General features: G+C 38.2%; 1 protein-coding gene across 1 annotated transcript; it reads left to right on the forward strand.

Moving 5' to 3' along the window:
- The first annotated feature begins 16,805 nt into the window (after positions 1-16,805).
- LOC107512110 (40S ribosomal protein S27-like) lies at positions 16,806-17,041 on the forward strand. The gene is given in 2 exon segments (XM_036223549.1): positions 16,806-16,862; positions 16,865-17,041. Coding segments are annotated over 2 exon segments (234 nt in total).
- The last annotated feature ends 7,016 nt before the right edge of the window (positions 17,042-24,057 follow it).

A 24,057-nucleotide genomic window follows, 5' to 3' on the forward strand; every position in this document is an offset into this window, starting at 1 on the left:
GGTATCTCTTGTTTTATTTTGCCCTTTAAAAAAATGAGGCATAAAATTTACTTCCCAGGTAACTAAAAGACTCCCTGTCCCAGGAACTAAAGGGCTCTGGGTCCAAGTCAAAGATGATGCTCCCCTCCCACTGCTAGTGGGATAGCATTCCACACGGTGTTCCTCAAAGAAGAAGATGGTTCAGGAGAGATGCTCACAGAACCATGTATCAGCCGCTGTACCCATACCTTGGGATCTGGGGGAGTTAACTGGCTCATTTCAGGATTGAAACCAACCCTGACCTCGCCAGCATGCAAGACCCTCCATAAACAAATGAGGAAAAGATCTCTTGACCCAGAGAAGGAAAGAAACATAGCTGTCTTAGGAGGCTGGTTCTTACCTCAGGCTCAGAGGCTTCTTAGAGAAGCCAGAGCTTTTCTCATTTGGGTTAATGGGCTGCAGCCCAGTCAGTCCTAATGGGCTGCAGTGATCAAACATCATCTCAATCTGTATTTCATCCCAAGCAAGGCTTGGGCGTCTTCCCTGAGGCTAAGAAAATAAAGTCGTCCAAGATGTTACACAGTTTGGACGAGTCACTGTTTCTCTTTGGACCTCAAGGTCTTTATCTATAAAATGTGGGCCTCCTAAGATCCTTTCCAACATCAACATTGCCTAGTTTAATTATAAAAAGCAGAAACAGCAATGTGTATATAAATTTGAGGATAATCAGCTAAGTTAAATCTTGATAACCTCAGATTCTGAAAGTACTTAATATATAGTTGATGCTCAGTTAATTAATAATATGCCTCCCATATCAATTTTCTGTTTTTCAGGTAATCATTCCCAGTTGGACTTCCTTATAGGGAAAGACAGAAGGAACAATGGAATCTGCTTTATGTGAGATTTTTCACTTCATGGCTTCCTTACTAATGAAAAAAAAAAGGCGAGGTATCAAAGAACTATAAATGACTGAATCACAGAAAAGCCTCCCCCCCAAAAAAGGAAGGGAAATGGAAGAAAGGAAAGAAGCGTGATTAAGAGGGCATGCAATCCATTTATCTAGGAAAAAATAGGTGTATGTTTTTGGCTCAACTATTACATTGGGTTTCCTTTTCATTTGCTTGTTGGAAAGAGAGGTTTTAGTTACCACTGGGATGACACAAAAGGGGGTGGTGAGTGGTTTCCATAACTTAGGGCAAATTTTCCTACAGAAGGGTTAGCTCTAGCTCTGGAGAAACAGATCTGCCATTTATTATCTCATATGTAAATTATAGACCCTCTTCTCCATTCCCACCAACTGAAAGGAGAGGATCTGAGACAATCATCTTTACTAGGTAAAACTCAAGGTCCTGAGGGGCTGTAATGTGGGAAAAGAACTGGAGGAAAGACCTGGAAGGAAAAACTGGGAAGAGAAGGAAAGGGGTAGGAAGCCTGAGGCAATCTTGGTTAACAAAATGGCCCTGGGCTGCCCGTCACAGCTCCTCAGACCCTTTGTTGCTGTCTTACTAGGCTATGGAGGAAATGAGAGAGCCACAGCTGGAACAGCTAGGCCGTGGATCCTGATCACAGGTCCAGCGCGGGAACCCTAAGTGACCTTGGAGGAGGTGCTGCTGACGCTCCTGCCAGCCAGGAGGCAGCCAGCCCGAGCGAGCGGTTTACAGTGCCCCAGAAGCCCGCCTCCTCGCCCGCCGGCATTAGCGGCTTAAGGGCTCTGAGTAAAAATAATGCTAGGAGGAAGATCGGATTATTATTATTATTTTTTTTATGAGGCCACATTCTTTTTCTTCGTTTGCAAATAACAGCCCTGTGGGATCCTCCTCCAGGGACAAGGGCGGCCTGAGTTTAGAGCCACTAGAGAAATACTGGCCCAATGGGACCTGTCCTGAGGGCGGTCTCCCTTTCCCGACACAAGCTGTTTGAGCTTGGACTTTGAAGGCGGTTGTCTGTCATGTTGAAGACTCAGGAATTAAACGTGCAGCTCACAAGTCCATTAATTTTAGTTTCCCATTAGTCTATTTATAAGTGAGCCAGCATTGGCTCTATAAATACAGTCCTATAAAATTGAACTCCTTCCCATAAATCTTCCAAGTTGTTTATTTACATGTATTCCCTCTCACCTTCTAACAAGCCTCAGCTTAAACTTAGGGAAGACCATGGCAGACCCGACAGGCGACGAGCGGGGCTCACCGCTCCCCAGCTTCCTTGCTGGAATCGTGGGCTCCTGTGGAAGGAAGGAATTATGCGGGGGTGGGAGGAGGCGGAAAACGGGATGAAAACTCATTTTTTCTTTTTGACTTTGTTTTTATCCCAAACTCAGGCTCTCCATATTTCCCATCACAAGCTCCATGTTGATTTATACTGTCATAAACAGCATTCTTGCGACTATAGCTCTCATAGCTTGGGGTGAGCTCCTTTTTCACTTTCCTGGCAGCCACTACTTTTAAATCAGGCCTCATAAATAACCTCGACGCTTCCTTTGGGTGAGTTCACACATCTCTCCGGGTCCACTTTCTCCGCCTGAGTCCCTGCATGCCCCTCCCCCAGGTCATAGGTCGGTGCACTGCCGCCGCCTCTCCCGCACGTAGCCAGAACGCAGCCGCGGAGTACTGTGGAGACCCGGCAGGAGCGCGATGACACTCACACGCAGGCACAGTGTCTGCGAGCGCACGTATCACGCGTGCGCCGCCCCAGCCTGCGCCAAGCAAACGCACAAGCTCACGCACACGGCGCCCCGAGTTAGCAGGACGGTGTGTCAAGAACCGCGCACGCGTGGACACATACGCACGCGCACGCACGCACGCACCGCGGTGCCCTAGGGCGTAACTCCATCCCCCACGGCGACCTGGGTGAGGCTGCCCGCCCACCTGCTCACCCACCTGCCCGCGAGGGTTTCTGCTGCGCGCCTTCGGGGTCAGGGCGTAGAGTTTGCAAATGACTGCCGCGTGGGCAAGTTGTTTGTGCTCAGAATGAGGGAGCAGTTTTGACACAGAAGTTTAGCACATTCCACGCTGCTCAGAACCTAGCAAGGTCAGGCCGCCACTTTTTGCCCGCTTGTTTGAAACCTATTGGTTCCTACCCACCCCATGTCTTTTCGCTTTTTCTCTCTTTCGTAAGGGCTGCAGCCTTCTGGAGCAGGCGAAAGGCTTCCAAGCCCAAATAGGGGTCACACCTGCTGCCGGGAGAGGCCTCTGCATAAAAATGTTCTTTTTTTAAAAAAAAAAAAAAATTAAAGCAGCATAATAGCCAATGAACTTAGCAAAGCGTGACTTGCCCAGTACGCAGGGAAGGCAGTTCTGGCAATCATCTGTGACTCCACCTCCAGTTAACGTCCTGGACGTGCCTGCTTCACGGAGGTATTAGCAAACATTTCAAGGATGTGGCTGTCAGATGTCATTAGCTAACTCACTTAATGGAGAGGAGGGTATGGCCAGACATATATGCGTAGAATATTTTGAGGCGGTGAGAATATACTCTAATAGCGAAATGTTCTGAACTGTACATTTATCAAATGGCTGGAGCAAAGAAGTTAGTACATGAGCAGTGGAATAACAAAATCGTGGTAACCGAAGCCTAACTGGGACTGGGCATGCACGTCTTTCCGAAGTGGAAACTCAGAGCCAAATCAAACCGATATACTGCATAGATTGAGGTGGATGGATCGGATCAACTCCATGAGTTCTAGCGCTCACCGTGTGAACCATTGGATCCTAGGCACTAGAACCGTGCATCAGGAAATGCAGTTAGAGGTGGGCAGCTGGGAAACACCTGATTACAAGGAAGAGCCTGTGGCTGTTCAAATGGGCAAAGTGAGTGCAACCATAACCCGAGTTTCTAAGGAAATAGGATTTTAGATAGTTTATACACAGCGGTGGATTTTACTGCCCACTGTCAACCGGCCTAGGTTTGGAAAGGGGCGGGGAAGGTTTGGGGTCGTAGTAAATAGTTGGGGAAATCCCAGTCAATACGAAGAAATCAAGCACAAAATCAATCCAAACCCCAGTATTCCATTAGCCAGCACACACACACACACACACACACACACACACACACACACACACACGTGCCAGCGCAGTCTTGGAGCAGGATGAATGTTGTGTATATGTTATCCTCCTTGACAAGTGATCCTACCAAGAAATTAAGTGAGAGGTCTCTTTTTGTTGTTTGGAGATTGTAGTTAGGGCTATTTACTTACACACACACACAGTATGAGAATGTCATATCACAACATAGGAACTCCCCAATACCTGGACTAAACAAAAAACCACAACAAAATATTTACCATTGTGATTTTTTTTTTTTTTGTCATGAGAGTCCCATGTGTTAAGGAATGAAGAAAAGATTTTTTCATTCCTTAGGTAGTAGAGCTCTTGCTTTCAAGATAGAATTCAAGATACAAATATCCAAGATTTAAGGCAGAAGTACAGCTTACTCTTTTTTACAAGTTGTTTCCCACGTTTCCCTTTTGTTGTTTTTTGGGTGGAGGGCAGGTGTAAGCCCTGCCAACAAGATGGGCCCCATAGAGTGATTCATTCACTTTTATGTTTAATCTAAATATTCTTTTCTTCTTCAAAGATAAGAGCCATTCAAGACAATGGGGCCAAATAATCTAAAGAAGGATCAAGCTGATCCTGGTCCCTGTGACCTTTTCCCCTTCCTTTAATTCTCAATAGTGAACATCTGTGTTTGGTGGCTAATGTCTGAAAGTAATAAAGACAATTAGAGGTTTTCATTTTTTTCTTGGGCTAGGGGTTTGGGTGCCAGTGTGGAAAGACGAAAACTTTGTCTATGACACTGCTTTGCAGGATGAAAGCAGGGAATAACAGCCGCTAGGCCTTGCTGCCTTTCAGGCGGTGGGGACTTGAGGGTGGTAAGCATGTATACTGAAGCTATAGGTAATTCATATTGCTTCTTTCTTTCTTTGTTAGTCTGTGGGCAATTTTTTTTTTTTTGGCAGTCCTGTCATTTGCCACCTCTATACTAGAAAGGGAAGATAATGTCTACCTTATTCCTGTCTTGTTCTGAGTCTACTTTCAGCCGTGAAGACTATTAAAATAGGTTCCTGAATGCATTCTCACTCTCCCACCACTTTTTTGAAGGCTCCTTTCTTCCATCTAAGAACAAACTAAAATCAAACCAAACCCAAACAAGTTGTCAAAATATAAACCCCTACATTAATCGATTTATTGAAAAGTGTTTCAGTTTTCAGTGTGCAAAACTGAAACCCATCAATCTTGAGGCCATTTGGAAGGGTTCTGAAAGAATAAGACATTCCAGAAATAACCAGTTAGAGAAATTTGTCTGGAAAACAAATATCAAGAGTGAAGTAACATGTTTTCTTAGTATATGTTCTCCTTATGGCACTGTGCTATGGATTTTTTATAACCCAAAGCTTGTTTCTTATAGAGGAGGCACACCTGATCTTAAATGAGTAAACCTGTTACATATGCATGTATGAAACTATGTAATAATTTAAAACTCTTGGTTGAAGTTAAAGTTGAAAAGTGACAAACTATATCTTTGTTTATATCTGTGTATCTCCTGGAATCTCAGTTGCAGTGAAACTTCTTTCTTAATGGAGTTCATTTAGGAAGCTGTCCTATTTTTAGTGTTCTCAGATTTGTAGAAGGGGGTGTGTCTAAGAACCAGAGCATGAAACCTTTAAATGAGGGTGGAGTTTTCCTGTCAGCTGGACACTGGATGACTTCCCTGCATATCATTCTAAAGTCTATACAGAAACATGAGTTTGCAGTTGAATTGTTCCACATTTAATCACATATGTGCACAGGCACAGGCAGAAGACTGTTTCCATTCATCATTTCTCCTTGATTTTAAACATGTGTTGGGAATTTTGGAAGTCTGACTGCTATAGATCATATTTGTGACTTTGTTCTTACACATGCAGTTTAGAAACCTACAAGGTGATAACTAGGTTATTCTTCCTCTCTCTCTCTTTTTGCTGTTAATAACTCTGTCCTTCTTCCTTTCCTCTTCCCCACTGGTTTCCTCCTCCCCAGCATTCTGTCAAGCAATAGGCTGTAAAATAGTTATCCAGACCAGCAGCCAGGCAAGTGCCGTTTGAGAGTAATTTCTGCCCCAAGCGTTTGGCCCAGGGCAAAGCAAGCGTGCTCTCAAACTGATCAACCTGGATATTTCATTATTCATTAATTTACTGTTTAACCAAATCCCACTCATTATCAGAGGCAACGCTTGGCAGAGCCCAGCGAACAGTAGCAGTTGGTGTCAGGCGTGGAGAATTGGCCCATTTGATCCTGGGCTGTTTTATTATTCAACACCACTGACTGAGAAAAAGGTCCATGAATAATAAAGAGCCAAAGCGTGTTTGAACTGAGAAGCATGACACAGCCTTACAAAACAGCAGTTAGAAAATTAAAGGCAAGGTGGCCCAGACTTTGCATTTTTTATCTTGGCTGTGGGCACAGACATTTATATCCTTACATTGTTTTCGGTGATTTTTTTTTTTTAATGTCCTAAGAGGCATTTGTTTCAGTCAGTCTTACTCTTTCAAAACAGACCACTGAAGAACTCAGGAGCAAACTTACACAGCAAGAAACAAACATGCCTCCAGATGGGAACTTGAAAATGTAATTTCTAACCTTATAATCAGTTAGGTCCTTAGTGGCCCATCTCAGCTATGGGAGGATTTGGATGATATTAATTCTTCTTTGGACCTGCCATCATTCATACTCTGGGTTTGTTTAATAATATAATTCATGATGCTGATCAAATGACATTAAATTCCTTTTCTGTTCAATTGGTTCCTTGACAAGTTTTTGGATATTTAAGCACCTGGCCAGAAAGGGTGTATGGCAAAGGTTTTAGGACTACGTAGGTAATGTCCAAAATTTAATTATTTGAGAGAAGGACCTTGGAAGCACATAAGGCTAGAGGAAGGAGTTTATCCTCCCCAAGAAGCACCTTTTTTATGTTTACATGGGCAACAGTGGTCATGAATTCTTTCAGGCTCTATTAGTTCTGTAAGTGCACCGTTGAAATAAATGCACTTGTTGGATCCATTGATGGTGGGCCTGAAGGTATAACTGTCTTTAAGACTGACCTGTTCTGTCATTCTATTCATGTACCCTTTTTATTCATTTATTTATAGTCCTCGAATAAGTATGATGAGACCTAAAACAGTAATAATGATAACTACATTTTGTATGTTGCCTTCTACTACCTAGCACCCCCTTCATTTTATCTATGCAGAGTCTTACGGAGAGAGCTAGGGCACATGAGCAAGTCCAAATGGGCTGCCTATGCTCATAAAAAGTAGTTATATGTATTATATATATGTAAAAAATCTTCCAGGATTCTTCAGAACTTGGTCAGAATAGAGCTACCTTGGGTGCTAGATACTTAGAGTGACACATGAAAGATGATGGTGATGAAATTAAACTTCAAATGATTTTTAATAGTGGAATCTGTAAATATAGGTGAAAGCATCAGGGGGAGGCTTGGTGGCTTCTTACCTCAGGATATTCTTTTGTCTGTCTTGGATGCATTTGGAAACTTGTTATTAGGGTGAATTTAAAATAGGGTAGAATGTTAGCATAGAAAAAATTCTTTTAACATTATCAGCCTGACCACTTCATTTTACAGATGCTTAAGAGAATGGCTCGCCCTATCTTATGCATGTAGCTCTTGAGTGAACTGCCATTAGAACTTTAGTTCTAAAATGCTCTTTCCTCTACAAAAAAGCTGAGGGCTTCGGTTTTTATTCTAGATATAAGAATAGATATTCTAGATATTAAAGTATTTGTATTCTATGAAATTTTTTTATTCATCTTTCAGTAGTTTTGAAGAAGAGGCCTTACAAAATTTTGATCTCATAGGACTGAAGTACAGTATTTTTAAAAAGAGATCCATTATAATTAATACTTTTTGGTATCACAATTTTTGACATTAATTATAAGAATAGGGTGAAAATTGTTCCTCCAACTTAGTTGGGATTGGAGGGTCAGAATAAGATAAAGATCTCCATTGTTTTGCTTCCTAATATGGTGTACCAGGTTGATTACTTATTATAAATTAAAGTGAATATAAGTTAACTAGGTATGATTGTGATTGTAACTTATGGCAGATAAAGTTAATGTCTTGGCTTCTCAGATCATGCCAGTCCTCATTAAGTCATGAAACCACACATCCTTGAATATGACTGCATATTTCAACCCAAGCTAGGACATAGTCTCTTTTTTTAGGTAATAATGAATTTTAAATTTATATTTGGATATTTTAATATCCTCACCAACCTTTCTTTCTAAATCAAAGGTAAGTATCCATTATATAGGCAAAATAATTATAAACTATTTACATTTCACCTTATGAAGCATTTTCATTAATTTAAGTAACATCATTGCATTCGATTCTTACAGCAGGAATCAAATGTAAGATGTAAGATGGGTACTAAAGAACCTTTCTTGATATTACAGGTAAGGAAATCTAGGCTCTCGATGAGACCCAAGCTTACCTTGCAGAAAAGTGGCAGAGCAGGTAAATTCTATGATCTTTATACCATTCCACACTGCCATACTTACATTATGAATGTAAGTATGTATCCATACATACCATAGAAATAGGGACATATCAAGTTTTGTTACACTACTCGAAATGTAAAAACAACTAGTCTAGCATATTAATGTATAAATAAGACATTATATTTTAACGGCTTACTAATTTACATCACCTGGACAAAGATATGCATACGTTTGTGAGAACTTGAACTGTACTGATCTTTAAAAAGGATGCAGCTTTACTTCTTTCAAGTATATAGAAGAAGTGGACCTGTGCTAATTAAGGATTCTTTTTAGAAGTCCTTAGAATACTAATTTTGATTAATATATAAGATTGCTTTATAATTATACTCTCAATTATTTGTATGTAAATGAGTGCTCCTAAATGCTTGGGGGATACTAAAAAACAGTGTATTGTCTTAAACAGTTAATGTACTCTCCTTGTAATATTTATTTACACTAGTAATTTCTTCACTAAGTCATTTATCCATTGATATGGTAAAGGCAAACTTCTGCTCAGCTGGACCTTTGTTAGAGCAGAAATTCTGATTTAAGTGAGTCTCAATTAATGAGGTTTTACTTTATTTGCAACTTAATAAATTTTGTACCATATATCTGCTTTTACATACACATATAACCTTATTAATATATACATGCATAAATAATGTACACTTAAAAATATTCTGCAGAGCTACAACTTGATTTATCAGTGAACCTGAGACATTTCAAATTATTTAATAGCTCCTTAGCATAGATTTGCCTTAGTCCATCTGTAGTGGTGGAGGAAAAATTCTGTTTCCTTAAGTCCTTTTATGAAGGTGCCAAAAGGTATAAAAATATGAAGCCATTTAATAGCCAGGCTCTTTGAAAGTACCAAGCACACACAGTGTGCATGCTAAGTTTAATCACACTGATGGATTTACATGTAATGTCTCAATTCCAGACTCCCTCATTAGTGCAGTCAATCTTGAAGTTTTCCCCGGTGAGTGAAGGGTGAAGGTGACTTCGACACCGATGAGAGGATGGCTGGATATTGCCAACACCCAGAAAAAGACAGTGGGAAAAAGCTCTACCATATGAGGCTATAATCCTAGCTGTGGTCAATGTGTTGAAAGCTTTATATTTCCTGACCACAGGATCTTTCTATAAAATGAACAGGGAGGAGGCATATTCCTAGGATTAGCCAGCTGGCTATTTCTATATGCTTATTAAATTTCTGGAAGAAATGGTGGGACCTTTAAACCCTTTTAAAATATATTTGCTTGATAAATTGTAAGCTTCCCCTTTACCTGAACTATTTAGTGCAAGAGGGCTGGATAAAATATTTTCAAACTTCCATTTTGATAGTTGCAGCAAAGAAAGGGGAATATAGATAATGGCGGTGAAAACAGCAGTTGTAGCAGAAGCAAGGAAGGAATCCAGATGTCACCTCGAGGAAATCTTTTTCTCTTCTAAGATCCTGCAGGTCAAGCCTTTAAATTTTGGACAAAACAGTTTCGTTCCATCCCATGCAGGGTGCAGGGACAGCCTTGTCTTCTGAAGGCTGAATTTGGAACCTGCTGCCTCTTTGTTTTCAATATTCACATGCTATTCCCCTAGCTTGCTGGGCGAATCCCTGAACAACAGTGGCATTAAAGAAAGCAAAGCACAGACAATGCATTTGACTTTGTTGAAAGAAAAACAGGCAACTTAACACTTAACATTCATCAAAAGACACTGGGTTGTCAGGTATACTGTAGAAGCAGCATTAAAGTTGTGTTCCTTATATAAGAAATTTTCAGTATTTAGTCAGAATTACCAGACCCAGGAGTATTCTGTCTTATAGTGTTCTCCTTCTCCTCTTCTTTGTCCTCCTCCCTTCCTTCTTATTTTTTTTGAGGGAGATTTAATAAGTGAAGCCAAGACAAGCTCTCTTCCTCAATCTCTCTTTCACTCTATCAATAAATCAACCTTCTATTTTATTTATATATATATATATATATATATATATATATATATATATATATATATAGACAGGTAGATATAGATTTATAAAATGCTCTTCTTCATTTTCTTCATCCTTTTCTCTAAGGTAACCAAATCTTCTACTAGATCACCAAGCTAAGCAAATTTTCACTTTCAGAGTTAGGGCTCTTAGCATTAATGTAGAGGAAATCTAACATACTTCTAGTTATCTTGCAATTTTATCATTGCCGTTGAGAAACTATATCTTTTTCTTCTAATATTTTCAGAATTAGTGTATAAGCAAACATATTATTTGGGCTTTAAGCAAACTCAAAGGAAAACCTTTTGTTGAAAAGTATAATGAACACAATAGTTTATATTTGTTTAACTTTTCAGTTTATAGTGTACCTTTACATGTTTTGTTTCATTTAATCCCCCATAATAAGTTCTCTGAAATACTATTGATCACATAAAGTTGGTTGAATAAAGGGAGGATGGGGAAAGTCAATATAGGCTTGTCCAGTGACAAGCAATGAAGAGATTTTTCAGCTGATTCTCTGGAAGTCTTCTTATTGGCACTGGACATCCTGCTGCCCCAGAGTCTCCTAAATGAGAATAGAACATAAACACTTATCAATTTGCCACTATTTAGGTGAATAATGAAAGAATGAATTAGATGATTTTTAAATGTGTGTGTGTATGTGTGTACATGTTTCCAATCATCTAGTACCTAAAGAGAGGTTTTATGTCCAGGGAAGGGTAGTGGTACTGGAGAAAGAGAGGGTATTGACTTTTGAGAAATATCACTGTTTTCTGGCATATAACTGTCAGGACTTTGGAGCAAAGGAGTGCAAAGAGTAGGTTAAAAGATTGTCTAAAGAAGGAAGGAATGAAGGAATATAAGGATAGAAAGGAAAGCCAGACAGACAAAAAAGAAGAAATAAAGGAAAGAATGGATTAAGAAATGAGCACATGAGTGAAATGGCTAGTAATACCATGGTTCTTTCTCACTGAAAGCCTGCTATTTAGGACCCTAAAATATTATGTTTAAATTATAGTCAGGCAGACATTTAATAAGACTCTGAGGCATACAGAGTCTTCCTTCCTCTCAAGTATCTCTTCTATTTGATTTTGATGCCAGAAATTTCTTTGATATGAGGCAAAATTTTCCAGTTCTTTATGATAAAATAAAGATTTTAAACACAAATTACAGATAAAACAGTACATAATATAAATGATTTTCAGTCAAAGTATAAAGAATGATTTTAGCTTATTTCTTGTTTGAATATAGGAGAAGTATTTATAATAAATATTCTTTTTGCCTTGGAAAATGGGATGGAGTTGCTACTGAATCCCACTCTCTTAACCAGTTTCATCTGTCCCCTGATGTGATACCCTGAGAAGATGTCACTATGCACTTTGATATCTTACAGAAAATGCATAATCTGAATTTGGTCACAAGGAAACATCAATCATATAAACCCAAATTTAGGGATACTATACAAAATAAGTGGTTTGTCTGTATGCTTCAAAAAATAGCAACTTTGTGAAATATAAAAAGTGGCCAAGGAACTGTTTCAGATTACAGATAACTAAGATATACAGTCATATGAAATTTATGATCTCATATTAGAACCTGAATCAAAGAAAAATTTGCTCTAAGGGTTTACTGGGGAAATTGGTGAAATTTAAACATGATCAATATATTAGAAAATAGTATTGCTTCGATGTTAAAGTTTGTGATTTGATAATTGTATTATGATAAAGGCATGTGGTGTGTGCAACTTATTCTCAAGTATTTCCAGGGGGAAGGAAGGGAGGAAGTTAACAAATGTGATAAAATCAAGAATCTGGGTGAGTACAGAAGTTGTTTCATTCTTGCAATACTTATGTACGTTTGATAATATTTCTACAAAAAAAATTTTTAAAAAGTGGAGAATGCATTTTCTTTTCAGAGAGGATTTCCTTCTGCTGAAAAGAAAATTGAATACATTTGGGCTGTGTTTCTACAACTGATAACTTAGCAGCTCTCACTGGTCAATACGAGTGATAGGCTTAGATAATGTCATATTTATTTACATAAAATAAAAAATGCTAGTCATTTTTGAATATTCAGTTTGGTCAGACAGCATAGCTCACACAGTTATAATATATGAAGTAACATTGTGTCTCAGCATAAAGATATAATGTAAGATATAGCCACACAGGGCTAAGCCTAGGTCGCACATTATTTTATTTAACATGTTTACCTGGACATAAAGATCCTGTTTGAAAACCTAATTTGGGAAATTTTGGTAGAGTTTCCTCTCTTTAAAAAGGTCACATGGAATTATTGAAATATTTATAAAGATTTCTTATAAAGATAAAAAATTAACAATTAAATGCTTATAATAGGCTGAAATAGATGTGTTTACTAAATCATTAAATTAAGCACAGGTATAGAAAAAAACTCTTAAGTAATATTTGGAAATAATTATATTGTAGTTCTGTGTTCTTTTTCAATTTCTTCTCGCTAAATCCATGGGAAGCGTGACAAAATGTCTCTGATCTGGTGCAGGTCCAGCAACTTGTTTTTTCTATTATCACCTGGTATTCCAGTGATCTATGTCTCCTGTTGATGATTCCATTTTACAGTGGCCTATATAGGGCTAGTCACTTATTTGTGTCAGGGCTGATATATGATTATGGAGAATTCTTATTCTGCCACAGGAAGTTTCACGTTTGAAGTGCTAACTCCTTATGTACTATGTTCATGGCTTTAGCTATGAGCTTCCTATCTTCTACTATGGATTCATGTTAATGCTAGAAATGTGGTTAGCCTCCTATTTGGTACTTGTTTACTTATTCTATAGCTGCCTATAAATAAGTATCTTTCCTTTGCAGTAGAAGATTCTTTTGGATTCTAGGGAAAAGAAATAGAACAAAGTTCAGGCTAAGCACTAGTTCAAAAAAGCCTCCCCACTATTCAGGAGTCACTTATTTTATAGTTATTTCCTGTGTTTTGCTATCAGAGATTCCCCTCCCCCGCCCCTCCCCCCACCCATGACAACAGCAGCCCTTGGTTTAAAGCTGTTCACTGGGTGTCTTGACAGACTTTCGCTGTTTAACTATTTCATGCCCACTTAAAAATGTCATATATATGCCTCTCAGGGATTTCAGTGAGTTTTTCATGACATAAGTCCTAGGTCCAAATTACGATTTTTAAAGGCATGACTATTTGAAAAACCAGCAGGTTTACGATTGAGCTATGGGGAAAAGAAAGTTGCAAATGCACAGAATCTGTGGGACTCCCCTGAAATTCTTTGCTATCAGATTTTCACCATAACAAAAACACAGCTGAATAGTACAGTGGCAGAGGGGACATGAGGATTGAGAAGGGGAATGTAGGGGTTTTCTGCCTGTGTATAAACCTCACGATCCTGCCTTGTTCCTGGAGAACTAAAGGTCGTACAACTATCCAAGCCTCTACCAGAGAGTGATTTCTGCCATATCTGCGTTAGCTCAGTACCAGCATCAGTCAGAACACAGCCACTAGCAGGAACTGTCACAGATAGGGGGGCAGCAACACAGTAAGAGAGATTCTCCCTTCAGCAGTAACAGTTCCTTGGGGGTCTCTATAAACATAGCCTCCTATCAGGCTGGCTTACAGATTGCCATAGTGTTTACAGATTGTCCTGGAAATGAGATGTCATGTGAAGGGATCCAAGTGTACAGCTCTTGAAATGAACTCAATATGAAAAATTAAAGTCGTATGGGATCTTATTGCAAGTCAAAAACCTATGCAGAATTATAGAGGAAAGGAAGTTAGTACTGTAACACAGATAGGGACAATTTATATCAATCATTAGGGCTGGAGGATTAATTTATATAGAGGTAATTGATGAGTCACATTTCAAAAAAAGCTAATGTAGATAATAGGTGAGGAGAGAATAATCCCCTGGTGTTTGAGCCTGAAGCTGTTCTTTGGGTCATAGTAGCTAACAGTCAAGAAATTATTTTTAACTGTGTAAGAAAATGCTGAGTACCTTTTCCTCTAGACATCTCTGAACATCCTAAGTCATTACAGGTGCTAAAGCCATGTAAAGATTTTAAAACACTACTTATAGATTCCAGAAGAGAAGGCCTGTGTGGTCTGTTTTACTGCAAGCACAGTAAAAATTAGTGGGCCCTATTTATTCATTACTAATCCGGTGGCAGAAATGTATCTTAATTCCTCGTGTGCTTTAAGTGCTGCTGCTATTATTTGTTGGGAAGTTTTCCCTTTTTTTCCTATTAAATCTTTATTTCAGGAGTTGTGTTTATTTGGCACTAAGTTAAAAGGAGAGGATGTTGTTAAAAGAAGGGACCACTTTACTGTTTCTATTAACACAGCATCGCAGTACCTACTGCTACTAAAACCCAATTGATTCAGTCTCTGAAGTCTGTCATCAAAGGGTAATTTGGAAACTATTAGAATTCACAGATATAATTTTTTAATCTAAAAATGTATGTCATGGTACAATGGTTGAAATTTTATACATATTTCCTTTTCTGGGTTTTGGTAATATGATATTAGCCATATCGTATTTTAATTTTATTTCTATGATATTCATAGAATACTTTAGAGTTTATGACCTAGAGTTACAAATGCATTAAAAGAAAAGAAAAAACTTCTATCTATAAAGAGTTCTGTCTGTGCTGACATGTACAAATAAGAGCATTTCAATTGGAGCAGATGATGGGCAGTATCTGAAGTATCAGAAGATTGAAGTGGCTAAAAAGGATGTATCTGGCTATGTTTTAAAACTGAAGTACAGAGCACAAACAGAAATTTAATGACATCCAAAGAAATATTAAATAGTATGTTCTCTTCCTGGAAAGTGATAATTTAATTGCTGAGATTTTCCCCTTTTCCCAAAGAACTTGAGTGACTAATAAAATTAAGTTCATTTGAAGTGCTTTGAGCTTCATATTATATAGGCATAATTGAGTGAACACTCTTTGTTATGGACTGAATGCTTATGTCCCCCCAAGTTTCTATATTGAAACTCTATACCCCCCATATGAAATTATTAGGAGGTGGGTTCTTTGGGAGGTAACTGGAATTAGACGTGGACAGAAAAATCTTATGAGTGAGATTAGTGCCCTTATAAGAGGCATGAAAGTGTTTGTGTCCCTTCTCTGCTCTCCACCATGTGAGGATATGAGGAGAAACCAGCAGTCTGTAACCTGGAAGAGAGCCTCACCAAAACTCAACCATGCTAGCATTCTGATCTTGGACTTCCAGACTGTAGAAATGTGAGATATAAATTTCTATTGTTAATAAGCCACACAGTCCATGATAGTTCTCTTATAGCAAGCCGAGCTAAAATACTCCCTGAAATAATCCCCTCTACTTTTAAACCTGTAGTCCAAACTGATGTTTCCTTCTAGGTTGGGTAAATTTACACCTATGACATTGTATCTTACTGGCTCCTGCTTAACTTCCTTGCTAATTTAAGGGGCTCAGAAAGACCACCTCTGGAACTGTCTTATTTGATCTCAGCCTGAGTTTTGGATGTCCTAGAAATACTGAAATTTAAAGCTGGTTCTATTTTTGAGGGTACCTGAAAGCCAGGTGAATACTGTGATATGTTGGCTTCCCCTACTTGTGAAAGCATTCTGGAGGTAGAGAGCAGTGGGAACTCAGTGTGCCCTGGGAACCTGGATAGAGAACCATTTTATGACTTTTCAGGTAATAGGCTATTTTTGACTTAACTTTAGGTGCATCCTGCATTGATTTGGCTGCCATCTCTTTTCCTTGCAAAGGCTCTTAATGGTAGTGCAAAACAGTGTAGCTTGTTTTTCTGGAGAAAGAAATGTTTCTTTCATTTAGCCATCTATATTTTGGTTTTGTTTGGGGATCCCCAAACTGGGCTCCTCTGAAGCTTGATGCAGGGGCTGCTGAACTCGTGGCTACCCCAAAGACTTTCATGGTCCTGTGTTTGCCCCATATTATGTATTCTGTCGTTCAAACATTATAAAGATATTCAAACATTCTTGAATATATGACTTTATTTTTTGTCGCTTATCATGGAAACCTCATATAGGAATTCAATTTATTTTAATAAGAAAAAGATGCCTGTTATAGGTCAAGGATTATGCACAAACATGAGGACATGATAAGAGGGGACCTGCTGTATCCATGAGATAATCAGAGAGCAATATGAAACAATGAAAATTAGGTATCGTTATGGTACATTAATGGTTCCATTTCCTTAATAGGAAAATTGTGGAGAGAGTATAGACTAAGCTGTTTAATTATGATGTCGAACTTTCCTTATTGAGAAAATGTGGTCACTACCTTTTTGGCAGTGATGACCTGTCCACGAAAACATGCCTCTCACAGAGGATCTCCTTCATCCCTCCCCAAAAGTGAAGAGGTGCCTGGAGTAGTGCCCAATTAATATTTCATGCATGTGAAATGCCCAGGATGCTATAAAATCACCATTGCCTGTAGCCATGCACAAAGGGCAGTTTTGTGTGTTAGCTGCTCCACTGTTCTCTGCCAGCCTACAGGAGGAAAAGCTAGGCTTACAGAAGGGTGCTTCTTCAGAGGAAAGTGGCACTAAAGGCCCCCTGAATCAAGATGTGTGGGAAGCTATTCCATTAAACACACTTTGGATAAAAAAGAAAAAAACTGGGACCATAACAATTACATTTTAGTGACAGTACACTTGTTTCAGTAGATGTCTAAAAGAACAATGATGTATGATTACTAGGTATGCTTAAACTCTTGAGAAAAACAGAACAAATCACTGTATTAAATCTCTAAGCTGTGAAAAAATGAAATAGCATATTAGTGATTATTTTTATCAGTGTGAGAATACCCTAGATCAGTGGTCAAAATACCTGAGAATCAGTGCTGTCTCTTGTACAGCTCTCTTAACCTTCTTGGGCCTTAGTTTCTTCACTTGTAAAATGAGAGAGCTAGGGTGGACTAGTTAGACTTTATGGACCCTTGCAGCTCTGTGACTGCATGCTTTACAAAGGGGTTTTAAGAAATAATCGCCCAACTTTCTTTATTTTAAAAATTGTTCTTCTAGGTATGTACACAGATGATAGCCGGGGCTCTATTCAGTCAACTTATTAATGACAATATAACTGAGTTTGTTCAGAAGATCTGCAGATATGCTGATTGGCAGATTGTCCATTCTTCTCAGGGAGCAATTCCAAGTGAAATATTTGGAATTGGGTTTGAAGCTTCTTCCTTATTCCTGCCTGGGGGATTTATGTAAAGGAATAAAAAATTTACCCTAAGTCGGAAGATTCTCTGGTCTGATCCTCCTCTTCTAGGACTTTATGAGCAGGAGGGAAGGTTATGGCAGTTTTTCATTTTCTACGAGAATGTCAGAGCTTGGAACAATAATGGAGTCTGGAATTGCTCTTCATAAAAGTGTATGAAATTATCAGCAGAATGGAAGGGAAATGCATTAGGTGAGATCAGAGATATAAAAATAATTTTCCTATTACAAAGTAGTTTTCTTTCTTTAAATGGCATGCAGGGCTAATCCACCCTGATATCCATGCTGGGTATTTATCTGGTAATATATTTCTGTGCAAATAACTTTATTATTATTGTGATAAATTCTCCTCTATCAGGAGCTTTCCCAAGTGATGTAACACCCTAAGCAAAGTTGCTTCTGTCAATGATGCAGGTGACTGTGCACACAATTTAGAACTCCAGATCATGTATGAGGTATTCTGTGAAACATAACATCCAAAAGGCTAATAAAAATCATGAACTTTAAAAGTTTTGACTAAGTTTGCAAGATAAATGGGGGTAAGACAACTCAAGTATCTCAGGACAAGCCAACCACAATGCCTTCAAGGAACTGGCATCCATGTAACCCTAAGAATGTAAATTGAATAATAATTTTGTAGACTTTAAAGCCACAGAAAATGCCTGGGGTCAATATTAAATGCAGAAAAAGAGGATACTGTGCTTAAAATTCTGTTACAGAAACTTGAAGACTTTGTTAGATTTCCAAGGCTTTCTCTATGTAGAAAAAACATTCCATTGAGCACATACATGATACATTATATCTTCAGACATTCTAGGGGTTTATAGGTAGTAGTAGAGGGAGTAATTATGGACTACTGTTCAGAGAAAAGGCAAGAGGGAAGACAGAATTGCATTTTAATGTCACAAATCTTTCAAAGACAAGCTGAGAATTTTAGAAAGGGAAGAAGTTGAATGGGAAGATGCAGAGCTGTCTCCAAAAAGATTTGGTCAGAGCAGAGAGCCCTCCAGATTATTCTCTGGAGAGTGGCCTTAAAGTTAGAATCATTGAAGATCTGGGGCTAAAATTTCATTTCTCTGCTCTGTTTTTGTTTGGAAATGACTCTTCTCTTTTCTGTGTTTGCTTTCTTTCTCTTGAAGGAAAGATACCAGCCCTGGCTATTTATTCCTCTTCAAAAAGTTTCTTTAATATAAAATTAAAACATTTAATTCTTTAATTCCAAGTTCTTTGTGTTCAAAAGTCATTAGATTAGGCCTCTTTCAGTCACTTTCTACATAATTCGGAAACATGGTCTACCTTTTTAAATGTATGTGTCAATATTTATAAGAATTGTCCTTCCTATTATTAAGCTAGCCAGATGATACATATGACTCTCTGGCATCCTTGTAGAGAAAATACTATGTCTCCACTGATGAAAACTGTGATATAAATTAAAAGTTTGGTAATAATTTACCCTGACTTGAAAAGAAAGATGAGCAGTCTTGAGTAGTAAAAAAGAATAGCAACTTGGGAGTCAAACAGATCTGTCTGGTTCTACTACTTTCTAATTGTTCGATGTAAAGAAAGTTGCTTAAAACCTAAGCTTCAACTTTCTCATCTGCAAAATGGGTTTATAATATTTGCTTTATAGGAACATTCTGAATGGTTAAATTAGTAGGTAGTATAAACCATTTAGCACAATACCTGGCAAATAACAAAATTCAAATCCATACTGGTTTAGTGAATTCTCCCTATTCTAATACCTTCCAACCCCCAATGAAAACTACGCTCACATTAAAAAAAATGTGTATTAGGTGTAATGTCCCTTAGCAGTTGTTCAATCAATTAGTGTGTTAGGGAACCAGTAACGACTATGTGCAGAATAGGTGAAAGAAAGCTCTGTATATCTCCTGGCTCCCTATCCTGTTGGTCCTGAGTTGACAGTAGAGTATTTACCACAGTGTACTTTTAGGTGTATGCATGCCTCGGAGTGGATTCTATGGCACCCCTCATGGGGAGGGGACATAGAAAGAGAATGGAGTACAATGTAGCTGGAAAAGGCTTTTTCTGGATGCTTGGAGAAAACATCTGGCAGAAACAAGAAGTCCCTGAAAGGCATGAGAAGTATCTAATTTGGAAGTACTCTTTCTCTTCTAGCCCTTTGAAAGACCTAGTTTCCTTGGGGACCTATTTGGTTTGGTGAGAGACCAGAAACTCTTGACTTTACTTTATGGTTAAGGGCCACAGGCTTCAACTGCTCTAAGCTACTCTCTTAGTTGGGTTCTTCTGAGAGCAGAGCCTGTGACAAAAGTTTGGATAGAAGTATTTTGTTTGGACATTTTCATTTCAGGGAGCCAGAGTTCTGGAGATGGGGCTGATACAGGGAATGCGGTGAGTGAATTCAAGGATACAGTAGGATGCATTATTGTTTAGTAACCCCGGGGGCGACTGGGACTTAATCCTCCTGGGACTTTTGAGGAGCCTTATGAAATGTTATCTCTTTCATTATCTACTGGTTTAGGAAGTTAAATTTATCTCTTAGGTTGCAGGGCTGATAGAGGCTGAGGATGGATTTTAATCCAGGTCTGTGCGACCCCCAAGGCCTTCCACTTTACTAGGTTATAATGCTTGCCTATGTTGTATATTTTCCTTAAGAAAATCTTATACCTATTCGAAACCGACCAATCTGGAAGATAGTTAGAAGGTAAGAGCAAAATTATTGCACATTCTTACTTATCAGACGTAGATTTGCTCTCCAATGAAATCACTTGTAAAGAGTGTCATGTCATTATGTTTGTGCAGTTCTATCCATCATTAGACTGTTACTAGAATTTATGATGATAACAAGTAGATTTTCCTGTCAGGGGTAATTTCCAGACTAGTAACATCAAATGTAACAGTTAAGGTCTCTTAAAGGAAAGCATTATTTGTCACATGCATTGTCATTGTTTTCACAGAAAATAATTAGGGAATGTAATGCCTAGGGAGATATGTACCACTGTAATGACTTAGGAGTATGAGATATTATATATCCTGGACTATTTTTTCTGTAATGAGAATGAATATAGCCGTCAAAATAATATTTGGACTTCATCGTAACATTACTGATATTTTCGAGATTGTCTGAGTGTGTCTGTGGCTTCACCGTTTATGTTTTAGACAAACTTAATCATATGTGGATATTGTATTTTTGATGTTAGTGGAGAAGTTGTTTATCTGTCTCTACAGCTGCTTAGGACCCGCCTAACCAAAATTACAAAGGAGCGATGTTTGTCTTTATTGTTTTTCCTTTTGGTACTGGTTTTCCCTTTCTCTACACTTTCAGATGCCAAGGACGTCTATTCAGTCAGAAAAGTTTCATTATCCCTCATATGTATAATTCTGTATGGACTTATATCAATATGGACTTAAATGCTGATATTTATTACCCTTTGCCCCTCTTCATCTCACTCCTCGTGGTCCAACAAGTCTGAATTATTTAGTAGCATAAATCCAGCATGCTGGCTCTGCTCTTTACTCATGTTCCCCTCCTTCCCCCTATTGTAAGGGCTTCTTCCCTTTTCTTTGCTTGACTATCTTCTCACTTTTTGAGACTCAGTTCAGGGATAACCACTTTGGAAAGTCACTCCTGACACTCCAGTTGTTTCCAGGTTAGGGGACTACTTTTTGGTTCTAAAATACTCTGTTTAGATCTCTATTATTATACTCGTCACATTATTTCATAACTGTTGCTTCCATTATACTGTGATTTTCTTGAGGGCAACAACTATGTTGTATTCACATTTGTCAACACCTAGAAAATAGTAGGCACTTCATATATATTTGCTAAATTGAATTCGAATTAAATTTAATGTTTTGGGGGCAGGAGTTCTTCTCTAGCTCCTAAAATAATATAATGAAAAGACTAACATCTTGAACTCAGGGTTTATAACTTGATGAAAAGTTAAGCTTGATCTACATAGTTTCATTTGGTTGAATAACTTACATACTAGTGGGGGGGGGGATAAAGTTGGCATGGAGTAGCAAATGTGTTTCTCAATTTTAACTGACACAAGAAACCAATTTTCAAACCAAAAGCATGTCCTTTGGTTTTAGTGATGTTATATGCCAAGTATGAGTCATAACATACTAACTATAAGCTTTAGAATATTTTAAAAATGTGCATACTCTGTAGATAGTGGCATGTCCAGAGAGTTATAACCTTGAACTTCTGTACTCACTGCTCCTGTCCCTGCTCCCTGTAATTCCTTCATATATGGGACAATTACCATATATATGTAATCATTTATACTTGAATGTTCAGATCTAGTGCCTAGGCAACCTACATAATTCTAAATTTTAAAGACTGAATAAATACATGCTCATGGATATTAAGGGAATTTTCAATTCCCATTTCATACATAATCATGTCATGCATTTTACAAGCACAGTGTTGGGGGAAAATCACAAATCAAAGTCATTTATATCTAATACCATTAGTGAGAAAACTTTAATATTAAAATGGTAAACATCAATTATTGCTATCACTATGACAGCTTGATAGAATGAACTAAAAATATTGGGAACTTAGATAAAATACATGTTTATTGCATTTTAATTATTTGGAACTCTGTTTGAATAAATATATGGACATACATATAGTTTACTGTTTACTTGTACTGACTGTTTCGTGTTTTTCTCATTTCGTTCTCTGTCATTATCCTTACCAGTCTAACCTTAATGAATTCATCTCAAAATTTTCTTTTTCCAGGGTTCATGATTTATACTGGTTTACTCTTATCATTTTTTGTTGTTGTTGTTGCTCAGCAGTTGTTTATTCAATTTATTCTGCATATTTTTCCATGCTGGTAATACTTTGTCACAATTTTAGTGTCTTTGGTTTATTCAGTGGTATTAGCTAGGTACCCAAATGTGAGTTTATATATATGTATGTGTGTGTATGTTATGTATGGTAGGAGTTTCAAAAAGAAAGGATGGTTCTTTACACTTACTCTATCAGTCAGATTTCAGCTAGAGAAGTAGAATCAGTAGGATGGGTTTGCATGTGTGCGTGTGTGTGTGTCTAAAACAAAGAATCGTTATGTGAATGTGAGGGTTGGCTTAAGCAAGTTCAAAATCTATAGGGCAAGCTCATGAGTGGGCAGAGCTCTATGGGCACAGGGCAAAGCTGTTGTCCATGGGTAGAATATTTCTCTTTCTGTCTGTGTGTCCCTCCCTCCCTCCCTTCCTTCCTTCTTTCCTTTCTCTCTCCCTCCCTCTCCTTCCTTTCCTGCCTCCCCCTCGAATTTTCACTCTTTTTTTTTTAAGGCCTCCCAAATAATTAACTTAGGCTCATGTAGATTATCCAGAATACTTTACTTAACTTCAACTAATTAGGGATGCCGAGAAGATCTACAAAATCTCTTTACAGCAATATGTAGGTAGTATTTCACTGAATAAAAGAGACCATAGCCTAGCAAAGCTGAGACATCCAAAAAGCCGTCACTCTACATTTATACTCTGATTGGGGGGAAGGGGAAGACAAGGTATGTATTAATGGAGCAAATGAGCAAGAGGATAATCTACAACTAGCAAATATTGTTGGAATTGAAAGGATTTAAACGTTTACTGTTTACTGAGATTAATTTGGTATGCCTTCAGTCTAGGTCTCTAGCAAGATTTGAGTATGGAGTTTGTCTGTAAAAGAAGCTATGGAGAATGTTCCAGATTGAGAAGGATAAGTATAAGCAGATGGGTAAAGGACAGGATAAGGGACAGGAATGAGATTAGGATGATTGGCAGAAGTTGCAAACCCAACGGGCAGTATGAGCTAGGTAGGTAAAGTAAATTAATGAATTGGCAGGCATATAGGCATGTAAGACATTTAGGAGTAGTGGGACTGTGCTGACCTGAATAGTTGTACCCAGTTAAAAGTCATTCAACATAAAACAGACAAAAATGCTGTTTGAACCAAACAAAATATATTTGGGGCATTGATATAGAATGAAAGTTTGTGTTCATCATGCCCCCCCGCCATCCCCCCAGCCACCAAATTTGTATGTTGAAACATAAATTACCCTCAGTGTGATGATATTGGAGGTGAGGCCTTTCAGAGGTGATTAGGTTATGGGAGTGGAGGCTTCGTGAATGGCATTAATACATTTATAAAAGAGACCCTAGAGAGCTCCCTTGGGCCCTTCTGCCATCAGGGAGAAGAAGGCCATCTATGAACCAAACACAAAGTCTGCCAGTATCTTTATCTTGGACTTTATAGCTTCCAGAACTGTGAGAAATAAATTTCTGTTTATAAACCACTCAGTTTATGGTTGTGAAGTTGTGATTTGTAAGAAATATATACTTGGTCATTCAGATGACCAAAATATATT

This window comes from Rousettus aegyptiacus, unplaced genomic scaffold, assembly GCF_014176215.1.
Source record: "Rousettus aegyptiacus isolate mRouAeg1 unplaced genomic scaffold, mRouAeg1.p scaffold_m13_p_1, whole genome shotgun sequence".
Lineage (NCBI taxonomy): Eukaryota > Metazoa > Chordata > Mammalia > Chiroptera > Pteropodidae > Rousettus > Rousettus aegyptiacus.